The sequence below is a fragment of the Mirounga leonina genome, unplaced genomic scaffold (assembly GCF_011800145.1).
Source record: "Mirounga leonina isolate KUSES-001 unplaced genomic scaffold, KU_Mleo_1.0 Mir_180, whole genome shotgun sequence".
NCBI classification, from domain to species: domain Eukaryota; kingdom Metazoa; phylum Chordata; class Mammalia; order Carnivora; family Phocidae; genus Mirounga; species Mirounga leonina.
Genome location: NW_023270469.1, coordinates 13,872,590 through 13,888,671, shown reverse-complemented (window position 1 = coordinate 13,888,671; position 16,082 = coordinate 13,872,590). Strand labels below are relative to the sequence as shown.

At 40.9% G+C, this 16,082-nt stretch overlaps 1 protein-coding gene across 1 annotated transcript in view; it reads left to right on the top strand.

Moving 5' to 3' along the window:
- Nucleotides 1-6: 6 nt before the first annotated feature.
- PHLPP2 (PH domain and leucine rich repeat protein phosphatase 2) overlaps nucleotides 7-16,082 on the top strand; it is a 74,618-nt gene continuing 58,542 nt past the window's right edge. Inside the window, exons 1-2 of the mRNA XM_035024840.1 lie at nucleotides 7-38; nucleotides 7,172-7,434. Coding sequence (XP_034880731.1) covers nucleotides 7,178-7,434 — 257 coding nt within the window. The 5' untranslated portion in view covers nucleotides 7-38; nucleotides 7,172-7,177. The remainder of the gene's footprint in view (nucleotides 39-7,171; nucleotides 7,435-16,082) is intronic.

Below are 16,082 nucleotides of genomic sequence, written 5' to 3'. Positions count from 1 at the left end.
CCGCGAGCCGCCTGCCGGGAGGGATCCGGGTCCTGAAGGTGAGGCGGGAGGGCTGGGGAGGGAACCGGGGCGGGGAGAGGCCGCCCCTGCTCCGCGCAGTGGCCGAGGCAGTCGGCGACCCCCGCGCCGCGTCAGTCCGCTTCAACGCCCGGCTGCCCCGCAGTCCGGCTGGGGGCGCCGCGGCCCCCGCCTCGGCCTCCGCGCCTGGCCCCCACCGCGGCCTCGGCCGCCTCCGTCTCCCCTCCGCTGCCCATCCCTGGGCGCGCGCCACCCGTCTCGCAGGCCCACGCCTTCGGTCCGGCGTCCGCCCCGCCGCCGCCGCCCACCCGGCTCCTCTGGGACCCGGGGGCTCGCCTCGGCCGCCCTCGGCCTCGTTCAGGGCCGGGGACCGGTCGCCCGTGGCCCGAGAGCGGGGCTGGAAGTACGCAGGGCTTCCTCCCCGGACACCTGAAGACATCACCCCCGCGGGAGGATGGCGGCGGTGATTGGCCGGGCGCAGCCGTGTGCTCGGGGCTACGCCGGGTGGAGCGGGCCGACTCTGCCCTCGGGGCTCGCCACCGAAGTTAGGACCCGGCTCTCCGCTCCGAGGCGCCGGCCTGCAAGCTCCACCTGCCCGCCTGGAGAGAGAATCCGCGGAGGAGCTTAATCTCGGGGAATCTCTGGGCGTGTTGCAGCAGGGAGGAGGGGTTCGGCAAAAAGGGCATTCCTGTTTGCGGGAGCCGGGCTAACAATCCAGGGAGACGGTAATGGGGGAGAGGTTATGCAACAGGCAGCTAGCGGGGTTTTGGGGCAGGAATTGGGGGGAGTAGGAGGAAAATGAAAGCAGAATCTGGCAAGGCGGGGAGTGGAGCCTTGAAGGGGATGGCGAGAAGTTTAAATGCACAAGGGTCGGCAGGGGACAGTGAAGATGATTTAAAGGAGGGGTTCTGGGAGACTAACTGCATGGTTTTCTTCTGGTCTCTGAAATAGTTGGAGAGGATTTTTTTCTGTAGGTCAAGTATATAAACTAGATGTCCTTCTGGAGATGAAATAGAATTCCTTCTAGAGTTTTAGAAGAGGAAATCAGCAGTATTTAAAACTTGCCGGCGAGACGGAAGAGAGGACAGAAAATTAAGAGGTTTTGGTGTCTTTCAAAAATACTTTGCAAAACAGTGAAAATACATGATGTTAAAAAATACATTAAGTAATAGTTGTTAATTGGAATCAAGGGTGAGCACTGTATATTGAGATTATTTGTAGGACACTGCAAAGATGGGAACACCGAAAAAAAAAAATAGGTATGAAGCATCTGGTGAATCCATCCATGAAACAGTATAAAATAGAGCTCTCTAAAATATAAAACATTTTTTTTCTGCTGTTACCTCTCAGTCTTAATGCAGTGACTTAAAGCAATAACTTTTCATAGTTTACCTTTACTTCTGCATAAACCTTGTACATATTTATTTTAACTTATTTAACCATAAGTTTTAAGTATAATTACTTTAAGGCTTTTAGATATTTATTTAAAACTATAAGGTCATCAAATGTAAATTGTGAATGAACTTTAAAAAAAAAGTTGTGCTGCTCTGGCTTATCAGGAAATGGCAGGTCTGAGAGATAGGTAATGCCCTCTGGTCTAGAAGATAACCTTGGCTTTTTTAATAACAACTTTTTGTGGGGGAGGGAGTGAATTGTGAGATGGAAGGAATTGAGAAAGGAGGCTCTTGATTCAAAGGGTCCTGCCTTCCTAGACTTTCAGGAAGTGGTCAAATTTACCGCTGGTTCCTTAGGGCTCCAATCTGGGGACTGTTAGAAAGATGCCAGAAATTAATCTTGATTGTAGTACTGGGTTGGTGGTATGGGAGGCTGACAGTGTCTTTTTTTTTTTTTTTTAAGATTTTATTTATTTATTTGAGAGAGAGAATGACAGAGAGAGAGAGAGCATGAGAGGGGGAGGGTCAGAGGGAGAAGCAGACTCCCTGCCGAGCAGAGAGCCCGATGCGGGACTCGATCCCGGGACTCCAGGATCATGACCTGAGCCAAAGGCAGTCGCTTAACCAACTGAGCCACCCAGGCGCCCTGACAGTGTCTAATGCCCTTGTGTCTCTTGCTTTATTGCATATGGTTAACACTTTAAATAATCCTTGCAAATAAATGGGATTGGCTATGGAGAACAGGTGCTGTGTGTTCTGCACACTTAAGTTTCCTTAAGTAGCTGAGTGGTTGAATTTTGTGCCAAGTGAAACTGGAAAAGAATATATAGGTAGAAGTCATAATCTCCTGCTTGTTCTTTGAAGACCCTTTGAAAAAAGCTTACTGTTCTTTTTTGTAATGCTTTTATACTAACTACAAAGTTATGAGCGTCATTATTGTCAATAATACAGATCTTCATAAAAAGGCTAATATAACTAAGCCAATATAATTTAGCTAGATTAGATCTAGGTCCATCAGTATGGGGTATTGGAAAGTTTGATTCAAAATCTACTCCCAGATTTATTTAGCAAATTGCTAATTAGAATGTACCCCTTTACTGTTGTTGGAATATAAGTACGATATTTGTAATACTCTTATTTTTTTTTTTTAAGATTTTATTTATTTGACAGAGACAGAGATAGCGAGAGCAGGAACATAAGCAGGGCGAGTGGGAGAGGGAGAAGCAGGCTTCCTGCCGAGCAGGGAGCCCGATGTGGTACTCGATCCCAGAACCCTGGGATCATGACCTGAGCCTAAGGCAGACGCTTAACGACTGAGCCACCCAGGCACCCTATTTGTAATACTCTTAAGATTATTGGGAGTAGCTATGAAGCATAGTTTTCCAGATGTTTGCTACAATTTTGGGATTATTTTTTTACTCAGACTGTAGAAGATACGAAGTTATAACTGGGCAGCAAGTGCCATGAGATCAATTTTCATCAGTACTAGTTTCAGGTTTTTAGCCAAGTAATGTGTGTATATGGTTTTTAAAAATCAATGAATACCAAAATGATTTTTAATGAACTGAAATATTCTTCCTCTGCTTATCTCATCCCACCCTTTCCAAAATATTCCTTAACATATATTCCTAGAGATGAGCCCTTATTGTTTTAAAGTTTTGAATGCAGGAGCCTATCTCTTACCTTATGGTATTTCACATTCTAATAGAACTCAGTGAGTAGGGAGAGTTACTTGACCAGACTCTGTTTTTCCCGTACATATCTTAGAGTTAATTGTACGGGGGCGTTTAATAGTTTATCATCTTTGAACTGATCACAGCCCTCATATGTTATTTTAATTTTTAGAGAGTTAAAAGCTTAAAACTGAAGTGGTACTTAATTCATGGCCTACTCTAAAGACTTGCACTTTCTAGAAATGTATGTGTAAATCTTTTTTTTTTTTTTTGAGAGGGAGAGAGTGTGGGGGGGGAGGGGCAAAGGGAGAGAGAGAATCTCAAGCAGGCTCTGTAGCCTCTTGGCGATATTGAGATTATGACCTGAGCCGAAATCAAATCAGTCGCTTTACCAGCTGAGCCACCGAGGGGCCCCTATTTAAATCTGAAATATGCTCTTTTACACTTGTTTGATGTGAGAGTTGATTATAGACCTGTTCCCTTTTAGAAAAGTTTGTCAACAGATTTACATAAGAGTAAGGGAAGCAATATCATTTCTTAATCTATCAATTTCAGTGGAAAAGTGATTCTAAAAGCTGATAGTCTATCAGCGGACAGTATTGGCCTTTCCAGGGTTTTCTGATGCTTTTCGCAGGGGAGAAGGAAGCACTAGGTAATTCAGCAATAACTAATAATAGCGGAACAGTCCATCTAGATTATTGCTAGAAGGCTATGCTTGCTTGGTATCTAGGTCTTTTAAATGCCTCTTGAGCAGGTTTAAGGGAATGATACCTACTAAAGGTCTAACTCCACAGTTTATCTTCACCGGGTGGAATATATCATATAAATAGGAGATACCATTCTTTGACCAACAACACATGTGTTTCGATAAAGATCTTAAGGAATTTTTATAGTCTTCCCGCCCCATGCAAAAAGTGTTTTTATTAAAGCATAGGGACATAACCCATGGGCAGAAAGAGCTGCCAAGGATTTAGAGTCTTAAGGGAAATACATAAACACTTTTTTTAAGACTTTATTTATTTGAGAGAGAGAGAGAGAGCAGGGGGAGGGGCAGAGGGAGAGGGACAAGCAGACTCCCTTCTGATTGGGGAGCCTGACATAGAGCTTGATCACAGGACCCTGAGACTATGACCCCAGCTGAAATCAGATGCTTAACCAACTGAGCCACCCAGGCACCCCTATAAATGCATTTAAAAATGACTTAAAAAAATTTTTTTTTTCAAAGATTTTATTTATTTGAGAGAGAGAGAGCATAACAAGCAAGGGGAATGGCAGAGGGAGAGGGAGAAGCAGGCTCCCCACTGAGCAGGGAGCCAGATGTGGGGCTCTATCCCAGGACCCTTGGATCATGACCTGAGCCGAAGGGAGATGCTTAACTGACTGAACCACCCAGGCGCCCCTAAAAATGACTTTAAAAATCCTCCCAGAAGAAAAATCTTGGATGAACTAATATAATAACTTCCAGGGATTTTTCTTGACTTTTCTAAGATTGCGAAGATCATTGGGCCATTATTTGACCTTAAAAAGTTTTTTTAAAGATGCTTTTTGGTGTTTGTGTGGAATAGTATCTACTTGCTCTCTCTTTAAGTAGCAGGGGAGCAAAATTTCTCTCCACTCAGTGCAGAATGCAGAGCTTCTTTGCATAAATGTTACTGTACCTTATAGAATACCGTTTTTAGATGGGCCAGTTGATCATGCCCAAAGACTGAAAAATAAGGAATATTTAAAATTAATCAGTGGTTATTTGTATTCAGTGACTAAAATTACCGATACAAATATGATGGCCTTTGTCTTTATAAAATAAGGACTTGAAAGCCCTCTGTTAATTCTGAGAAGTTCAGCTTTGAGAAAATGATCTTGTGGACAAGAGGAGACCTAATTCCTACTTGTAGCAGGGGTTTATCCTGCTTATCTAAAGTTAGAATCAGTAATGATCCTCATGGTTTTGAATAGCTATATTCTAATCCTTAATATCTGTAAAATGATGGATTTACCTGTTATCCTTAATTTAAACAATGAAGCCATTCTCACTCATATTTTTCTTTCTTCCCACATGGAAATACCTTCTCACTTTTCCTTCACTTTTCTTTATCATCTTAGAAATTGAATTTTAGGTGCCACAGTTATCCTCAAATACTTAATCTCGGTAACTACAAAAATAATATTTGCTTTATTTATAGGTATTTCTGACTTCCAATGAGGAATAGTAGCAAAAGTCTTTTATTTACTTTGTGGTTGGTAAAAAGATTTTAGGGTTCTTTGTAAAAAAGGAGATTTTTTTTCCCCTCAAGTTTGTTCAACCTCTTGCCAGAGCAAATTGAGCTGTAGTAGAAACTGGGAATACATTCTGTGATGTGATTTCTGTGAGTTCTGCATGCATCAGTGTGCCACTCAAGTATTAAGGCACTGTAATAGATTCTCAGTGTGGAAGAGAGGAAGAAGTATCAAATACACGATTAAAACCCATTGTGACCCCCCTAGTAGTAGACATATGTTCAAGGTGAGGAGGCTCTGCTGTGGAGAGAGTAGAGTCACTAATTCTAGCTATGCAGAGAAAATGGGGATGGGATACATGGAAGGCTCCATAGGGAACACAAGAGAGGGTGACATATGAGTAGAGTTTTGAAGGCTGTCTAGTCAGATGGACAAGACGGAGAAGGACATTTCAGACAAGTCACAGAATTGTGGAATCGTGGTGTGTTTGGGGAGTTACAAATAGCTGGATGTGACTGAAACAGTGACAGGTAATGGAGAATGATGCTAGAGAGGTATGGCAGTGTGTTAGCGGAAATGCCTTTATATTAAAGGGAACAGGGGTGCCTGGGTGGCTCAGTCGGTTAAGCGTGGGACTCTTGGTTTCAGCTCAGGTCATGATCTCAGGGTTGTGAGATGGGGCTGCAGGTGTAGGGCTCCATGCTCAGCGGTGAGTCTGTTTGTCCTTCTCCCTTCCTCCTCTCTGCCATACCCTCCTCCTTCCCCCTCCCTCCTCTCTCTCTCTCTCAAATAAATACATAAATAAAATGTTAAAAAAAAAATGGAACAGAAATGGCACATCATAAATATAGAGTAGGTCAGTATTGATCTTTAGAGACTTGTCATATTGCTGTAGCAGTTGTTTTTTCTTTGTGGTAACCATAACGTGTGTGAATTTCACATACCTAAATTATCAAATGCAACACTAATTTTTTTAGAAACGTGATTAGAATGGAAAGAACATTTGTTCAACATTGTGCAGTATTCTGTACTTGCTTATTTGGGATATGAGGCAGAGGGTCAGGACCTTAGAGAAACTTTCAGTTTGCGTTGTAGAGACATGTGCAGAAATGTTTAACGCAGCATTGTTTCTAATAGTGAAAAAATTAGGAACAAACTAAATGCCATCAGCAGGAGAATATATAAATTGCAGTATATTCATATAATGAGATATTATTCAAATGAATGAGCTGGGTGTTTTAGCATGACCAATTTTGAACCAAATGAAAAAATGGCAGTGTGAAACATAAGTATGTTAGGATTTAAAGTTCTAAATCATGGAAAACAGTTGTATTTAGTTTATAGATAGGTACATATATGGCAAACATATAAAAATGCATGGAATGGTGAATAGCAAGTACAGTAGAGTGTTTCTGGGGAGAGAGGGAGGGAAATGGGATTGAGGTGGGGTATCAGGTGACTTCAACTATATATGTGCATATACATATATATTCTTACATGTATGTAAGACATGTGATTCTTACATGTAAGAATTCTTTAGAATAAGGATCTGAAATAAATAAATATGACATGATATTAAAATTTGTGAAAGGTGGGTAGTAGGTCCACAGACGTTTTATTATTCTTATATTTTTCGGAAAACGTAAGAAAAAGAAAGGGTCAGACAAAGCGATGGACAGAGGCATGAACAGCTGAAGGAGAGAAAATGGTTTTCCATTTTCTTAGGAGCTTAGGAATGGGCATGGCAGGTGTGGAAGGCCCCAGGACAGGAGGTGTTGGAGAATCGAGAGTGGAAAGGTGGAGTGAGGACTGAACGTGTCTAACTGAGCCAGACATTCTGGCTAATGATTTCTTTCTCTTGATGTTTTTTAGAGAAATATGAAACGCAATGGGAGCAGGAATTGTTTGAACAGGCGAAGTAGGTTTGGCTCTCGAGAAAGAGACTGGCTGAGAGAAGATGTCAGGAGAGGTTGCGTCTACCTGTATGGAGCCGACTCGACCTCCGCTGCCGCAACCGCCGCCACCTCCTCTGACTTACATCTTGTCCTGTGCACCGTGGAGACACCAGCCTCAGAAATCTGTGCTGGGGAGGGAAGGGAAAGTCTTTATTTACAGCTTCATGGGGACCTAGTCAGGTAAGCTTGGAGTTTTACCCCTCTAACTCTGTCACTGCGTAAGTGATCTGCGTTGTTGTTGTTTTTTTTTTAAAGATTTTATTTCTTTATTTGAGAGAGAGAGAGCACATGAGAGGGAGGAGGGTCAGAGGGAGAAGCAGACTCCCTGCCGAGCGGGGAGCCCGATGTGGGACTCGATCCCGGGACTCCAGGATCATGACCTGAGCCGAAGGCAGTCGCTTATCCAACTGAGCCACCCAGGCGCCCGTGATCTGCATTTCTGCTTGGAAGTGGGCTTTAGGATTTTAATTGTGCTTAGAACTGATATTGATGATGGGATCACTAGGCTTGAAATAAGATTTGTCTTTGGAATGCTGAAATTATGATTCTTGGATTTAAAAGCTATCAGTGAAGGGAAATTTGATAGTTACTTCATTTGGATGAAACCACGGGTCAGATATCTAAATTTAAAATAAATATTTTAAAGTTATTTAAAAAAATAGGGGCGCCTGCGTGGCTCAGTTGGTTAAGCATCTGCCTCTTGATTTTAGCTCAGGTCTCAATCTCAGGGTCATGAGTTCAAGCCCCCCATGCTGGGTGTGGAGCCTACTTAAAAAAAAAAGTTATTTAAAAAAATAATACATGTAAATAGAATGAAATTGAAATGTGTAGAAAGAAATAGAATGAGAAGTGTATATGCTCATGCATAAGTATGTTTCTATTTATATGTAAATTTAAAATTAATGGTGCTATATGCAGCATATTATTGACTTGAAATCTCTTAGAGATCTTTCTATATTAACATTTTTATAATTTTCATTTATTTAATGGCTGTATAATATTCTGTTTTATGAGTCTACCATCATTTTAGCTGATCTCCTATTATGGGACATTCAAATTGTTACCAGTTTTTTACTTCTACAAGTGGGTTTGCAGTGAGTATTCTTTTACCTATGATATTTCTCCTGTGTGGAAGTAATCTGTAGGATAAACTCCTAAAAGTGGAATTGCTGGTCAAAGGATATATGCATTTATAATTTTGATACATATTGTCACATTTCTCTTCACAGAAGTTAAACTTCAACAAATAATATAAAAGTATGCCTATTTTCCCCTTAGTTTCTCCAGAACATGTTAGCATTAAATTTTATATATAAATATAGACACATACCCATGCATGAGCGCATACTTGCTTGTGAGTAGAAATGATTGTCAACAGTTTTTAAATTAGGGAATTATAAAGTTAGCATTCCAAGGATAAATCTTTTTTCAAGCCTAATGACTTATATTTTTGCAAATCTGATAGGAATTTTGTTATTTTTTCATTTTAATTTTCATTTATCTTAGTGAAGTAGAGCATATTTTTTTAATTTTATTTTATTATTATTATTTTTTTTTAAGAATTTATTTATTTATCTGACAGAGAGAGACACAGCGAGAGAGGGAACACAAGCAGGGGGAGTGGGAGAGGGAGAAGCAGGCTCCCCGCAGAGCAGGGAACCTGATGTGGGGCTCGATCCCAGGACCCTGGGGTCATGACCTGAGCTGAAGGCAGACGCTTACCCACTGAACCACCCAGGCGCCCCTTATTATGTTATGTTAATCACCATACATTACATCATTAGTTTTTGATATAGTGTTCCATGATTCATTGTTTGCGTATAACACCCAGTGCTCCATTCAGTATGTGCCCTCTCTAATACCCATCAACCAGGCTAACCCATCCCCCCACCCCCTCCCATCTAGAACCCTCAATTTGTTTTTCAGAGTCCATAGTCTCTCATGGTTTGTCTCCCCCTCCGATTCTCCCCCCTTCATTTTTCCCTTCCTACTATCTTTTTTTTTTTTTCTTTAACATATAATGTATTATTTGTTTCAGAGGTACAGGCCTGTGATTAAACAGTCTTACACAATTCACAGCGTTCACCATAGCACATACCCTCCCCAATGTCTGTCACCTAGCCACCCCATCCCTCCCACCCCCCACCACTCTAGGAACCCTCAGTTTATTTCCTGAGATTAAGAATATCTCATATCAGTGAGGTCATATGATACATGTCTTTCTCTGATTGACTTATTTCACTTAGCATAATACCCTCCAGTTCCATCCACGTCATTGCAAATGGCAAGATTTCGGTTGTGTGTGTGTGTGTGTGTGTGTGTGTGTGTTTATGGCTGCATAATATTCCATTGTCTATATATACCACATCTTTATCCATTCATCTGTTGATAGACATCTTGGCTCTCCATAGTTTGGCTATTGTGGACATTTCTGCTATAAACATCAGGGTGCATGTACCCCTTCGGATCCCTACATTTATATCTTTGGGGTAAATACCCAGTAGCGCAATTACTGGGTCATACAGTAGCTCAATTTTCAATTTTTTGAGGAACCTCCATACTGTTCTCCAGAGTGGCTGCACCAGCTTGCATTCCCACCAACAGTGTAGGAGGGTTCCCCTTTCTCCGCATCCTTGCCAACATCTGTCATTTCCTGACTTGTTAATTTTAGCCATTCTGACTGGTGTGAGGTGATATCTCATTGAGGTTTTGATTTGGACTTCCCTGATGCCGAGCGATGTTGAGCACTTTTTCATGTGTCTGTTGGCCATCTGGATGTCTTCTTTGGAAAAATGTCTGTTCGTGTCTTCTGCCCATTTCTTGATTGGATCATTTGTTCTTTGGGTGTTGAGTTTGATAAGTTCTTTATACATTTTGGATACTGGCCCTTTATCTGATATGTCATTTGCAAATATCTTTACAGCATATTTTCATAGGTTCAAATGCCATTTGTGTTTCTTTAAAATCTTTTATATGAATGTGAAGGGGAGTATTCTCATAGTATCTTTTACTGTGGTTATGAACTCTTTGTTTCAATTAAAAAGAAAATGACCATTAGTTCTTTGAATTAGACATCAAATAAGAGTTTAAGGTGACTGACCTTTCTCTCCTCCCTCTTCCCTATAATAAATAAATGTCTTGAAACAAGTCAGAGCTGGAGATTCAGTACTCTTGAAAGTGAGAAAGGAAGCTCCCACTTACACCTCAGAATGTGGTAATAATAGTAACACCTTTAGCTGAGCTAAAAATTGATGTCATTCTAAACTGAGGTTTCCTTTTAGGATTTGGACTAATTCTGAAAAAGTAGATTGGCATTTGAATGTTTTCCTTGTTCACTAGTTAACTACATTTCCTAAATCCATTTGCAAAACGAAAGGATCAGACTGGGTGATCCTTAGGCTTTTCTAAATCTTAACACTGATTCCGATCTAATTTTATCAGGTGGGAAGCCTTGACCTACATTATAGCTGGTAGTGATTGATGGAGTTTCTGTGTTTGTTTGTTTGTTTGTTTATTTAAAGATTTTATTTATTTATTTGACAGAGAGATAGCGAGAGCAGGAACACAAGCAGGGGGAGTGGGAGTGGGAGAAGCAGGCTTCCTGCCAAGCAGGGAGCCCGATGTGGGACTCGATCCCAGGACCCTGGGATCATGACCTGAGCCGAAGGCAGATGCTTAACGACTGAGCCACCCAGGCGCCCTGGAGTTTCTGTGTTTAAACCTAAGACTTAGTCAGTTGTATACTAATGTCTGAGTATTTGTATACAGAGGTACTAGAAATGTGGAGAAACCCCCACCTGGATTGGCTTGCTACTACTAGTTGTGTAGTTAAGAATCCAAATGTGAAATAATTTGCTTTAGTGAATCTAAATTACTTAAAATGGAGAGTGGCCTTGATAATTTTGTAATGAAATAGCTCTTCGTAGATCTAATTGATTAGAAAATAATGAAAACACTGTTGAGCTACCATTTGGAGAATGAGTATGTTTTCATTGCTGGTGGACCAGCTCAAGAGGTGTCACTCAGCTGAAGAGTGATGTTGCTGGTGACGAGGATAGATTTGAGCTGACATCAAGTGCTTTGTTTACCAGTCCACTGTGCTTAGCTCTTTACATACATATTCTCATTAAATCCTCACAGTAAGTCCAAGGGCCATAGCATCATTTCTTTCAGATGAGGAAAAGTGAGGCTTTGCAAGAGGTCTGGTAACCTGTTCAAGGTCAGGCAGGTACTGCCAGGCAGTTGGAATGTCTAAATCATTGAAAGTAGGTGGTGGACTTTGTTCGAAGAAAGGCCCTCCTGGAGAGGAACCGGCAGTGCGTCCCTTACTCAATTTCACTATTTAATCGTATTTACTTTAAGATCTTTTTTAGATCTCTTACTCAACTGTTACTGCGTGAGTTCAGTCTTGTTATCTAATCAGAGGAATAGGTACTTTCTTTGTAATAGCCTGTGAGATAGTTGACAATCTCAGCCATTATCTTTTTTTTTTTTTTTTTTTACTATTTACTGAAGTGTAACATATAGTCATTGTAGAAATTTTGGCAAATAAAAGCATAAAGAGAAATAATAATCTTCATGCTTGTGCTTTTTGTAGATTACCTCATTGAATCCTCACAACGATCTTGTGAGGTAAATATTATTTTCATTTAATCGATCAAGAAAATGAAGCTTAAAAAGGTTAAGCCTCTTACCTAAGATCACATATGGGGTGTCCCCATCGGATGGGGAGGCCACCAAATGTGGGGCGCTCTGATCGGATAGGGGTGGCTTCATGGGCAATGAAAGAATTCACCCCAGGCAGAATAAAAGAGATAAAAGTTTATTGAATACACTGCAAGAAAGCCATGGGCACAGTAGCAAAGAGAGGCCCCAGTTAGAGGGCGGGGTGAGGGGTTAGGTTATGGGGACAAATGGAATTTTCACTTTTTTGGTGATCTTAGGAAACTGTGCGTGGTTGCAATTGGTCATTTAGGGCCTTTGGTTATTTCAAGGTGGGTCACTTAATGAGCTTGTTTGCATTGTCTGTTTGCATTCAGCTCCGTGGTCCCCTGGGCCCCTTTTCCTTACTCAGGTATCCCATGCTCAAGCTTGTTACCTCAGAGCTGCCTCTACATCACTGAGCTAATGAGCAATACAGCTGGAATTTGAACTCTGGCATTCTGACGCCAGATCCCTTATATTGACTCGCCATACTTACATTTTTTTTTCTAGATCTTTTTCAAAGTGAATGTGTATGTAATTTTTAAAAATTACGTATTGGGGCTCATACCATATATTCAATTTTATTTACTGCATACTTCAGTTAATTTCCTGCATCATTAAAAATTCCTTAGACATCAGTTTTAATCGCTACAGGATATTCCAATTTACGGAAATACTATAACTTGCTTAAAAATTGAGAAATAATAGACAATGATGATTTAGAGCTTGGATTCTGGAACGAGAGTGTGTGGGTTCAAATCCTTTCTCTGACAGTATTTGTACAAGTTATATGATGCTCTGTGCCTTAGTTTACTAATGTGTAAAATGGAGGATGGTTATATTTACATTATAGAGCTGTCATGATGAAAATTAATTACACCTTATGAAGATCAAATGAATTAATACTATAAAGTAGTGCTTTTTAAACTCTATATTCACCTGGGAGCTTGTTACGGTACAGATTCTGATTCAGAAGGTCTGGGATGGGGCCTGAGATCCTGTATTAAGCTCCTAAGTGATGTGCTTCACTTTGAGTGGCAAGGAAGTAAAGTGCTTACTCTCATGTCTGGCACCCAGTAAGTGCTCAGTGAGTGTTACCTATTTGAATTGTTTCAGATCATTCAGCTCTTAGAAGTGGTGTTGTGATGACTAAACCTTAGCTCATGAATCTTTATATTGTTGATCTCCCTAGGGTTCATGCTAGAAATGGGATTACTGGGATGAAAATTACCACCTGTTTTATCTAAATCACCCATGACTTCCTTCTTTCCGTACTCTTTTTCAGTCACAGAGTTGTCACTTCAGTAAAACTAAAGGATTACTAATTTATAGAATTGTAGCACTTGAAGGAATCTGAAAGAAATCATCTACTAGGGAAACAAAGTCTACTCAACTTAACGGCCCCCTCCTACCCCCTGCCCTTTCCATTTGGAAATATGTGTGGGGCAGGGTTTGCTGGTTGTCACAACTACTAGGGAAAGTTACCAGCATTTAGGGGGCAAGGGCCAGAAAGGTTTAATGTCCTCAATGTGTGGGATAGACTTGTACAACCAAGAATTGTCTTGCTCAAAAGGCCAGTAACCTCCCAGTGGAAATAACTGAGACCATTTCCGTTTGTTTCATAAATGTGAAACAGGCACGTTCCTGCTGCTGCCTGGTCCGTCGCTGTCCCAGTCCATTGCTCTGACATGAGCATATTTGGTTTGTCTATTTTATTGAACTGTTTAAGTGATAACTGACTCTTAGTGAAGTTTAGTGTAATCATTGCCTTCTGCCTGAAAAGTTGTAACAAGATCATATATGACAAAGTGGAGTGCCCCTTGGCTCATGGTCGTATATTTACTTTTATTCTTAGTCATCAAAATGAGTAAGATTTCTGTATTTGATAGACTATCTTTTAAGATAAGCTAGGAGGCACTAAGATGTTTATAACAGAAAATACCCTTGGGGTTTGGGATCCTGCATTCTAATGACTTTTCTGTTACTGACTTGCTGGGTGACCTTGTGCAGGTCACTAAAATCTTGTTTACTATATTTTGGTGTTGTAAAAGTAGCATGAACAATCCTGTTTCAGGATACATACTGAACTGATTACTGCTGAGGAAGGAAAAGGAGATTAATTTTGTTTTTTGCTTCATTTTTCTGTGCTATTTTAAAACTTAAAAATGATCCATTATACATTAAGTAATTAGTTTTTGTTAATTTTTTTTTGTTTTTACATCTTAATACTGCTGAACTCATCTTGTATTTTATAGTTGTTGATGGGTCATAGTTTAATTGGCAGTGTTTTTTTTCTTTTTAATGGTTATTGCAATACTATTTGGTTTGCTGCAGTACAATTCTGATACTAACCACCCAGACTTTTCACACACTTCACAAGTTAAAGGCCCTGGTCTTCAACAAGAGTGCCCTTCAGATTCTAGCCACACTGCTGACCAATTGGATATAAATTTGGGAGTTCCCATGACTCTTTTAGGTTTAATAATAACACTAGAATGATTCAGATTCAAAAAGTGGTATACTTATGATTATAGTTTTAGTAAAGGATACAAATCAGAACTAGCCAAATGAAGAGACACATAGCGTGAATGAGGTCTGGGAGGGTCATGAACATAGAACTTCTATGCCCTCTCCCTTGTCATCCTCTCAGCATATCTCCTCTTAGTCACTCACCAGAAAGTTCCATAGAACTTCAGTATCGTTTTTATTAGTATTTCATTGGGTAGGCTTCATTGATTCATTGACTACATGCTTGGCCTTCGATTTCCAGCCCTGTCTTCCTTCCCTATAGTCAGGCTGGCTCCAAACCCCAACCTTTTCTTCACTTGGTCTTTATGGTGACCAGCCCCCATCTTGAGTCATCTAATCTGTTAGGGGTGATGCCAGAGGCTCATGAATGACTAAGACAGTCGTATTATTCAGGAAATTCCAAGGCGTTAGAATCTCCCGTCAAGAATCAGGGCGCAAAAACAGACACATAGATCAATGGAACAGAATAGAGAGCCCAGAAATGGACCCTCAACTCTATGGCCAACGAATCTTCGACAAAGCAGGAAAGAATGTCCAATGGAAAAAAGACAGTCTCTTCAACAAATGGTGTTGGGAAAACTGGACAGCCACATGCAGAAGAATGAAACTGGACCATTTCTTTACACCACACACAAAAATAGGCTCAAAATGGTTGAAAGATCTAAATGTGAGACAGGAGTCCATCCAAATCCTAAAGGAGAACACAGGCAGCAACCTCTTTGGCCTCAGCCGCAGCAACTTCTTCCTAGAAACGTTGCCACAGGTAAGGGAAGCAAGGGCAAAATGAACTATTGGGACTTCATCAAGATAAAAAGCTTTTGCACAGCAAAAGAAACAGTCAACAAAACCAAAAGACAACGGACAGAATGGGAGACGATATTTGCAAATGACATATCAGATAAAGGGCTAGCATCCAAAATCTATAAAGAACTTCTTAAACTCAACACCCAAAGAACAAATGATCCAATCAAGAAATGGGCAGAAGACACGAACAGACATTTTTCCAAAGAAGACATCCAGATGGCCAACAGACACATGAAAAAGTGCTCAGCATTGCTCAGCATCAGGGAAGTCCAAATCAAAACCTCAATGAGATACCACCTCACACCAGTCAGAATGGCTAAAATTAACAAGTCAGGAAATGACAGATGTTGGCGGGGATGAGGAGAAAGGGGAACCCGCTTACACTGTTGGTGGGAATGCAAGCTGGTGCAGCCACTCTGGAGAACAGTATGGAGGTTCCTCAAAAGTTGAAAATAGAGCTACCATACGATCCAGCAATTGCACTCTTGGGTGTTTACCCCAAAGATACAAATGTAGGGATCCGACGTGGATGGAACTGGAGGGTATTATGCTGACTGAAATAAGTGTCTGAAAGGCATGTATCATATGACCTCACTGATATGAGGAATTCTTAATCTCAGGAAACAAACTGAGGGTTGCTGGAGTAGTGGAGGGTAGGAGGGATGGGGTGGCTGGGTGATAGACATGGGGGAGGGTATGTGCTGTGGTGAGCGCTGTGAATAGTGTAAGACTGTTGAATCATAGGCCTGTACCTCTGAAACAAATAATACATTATATGTTAAAAAAAAAAA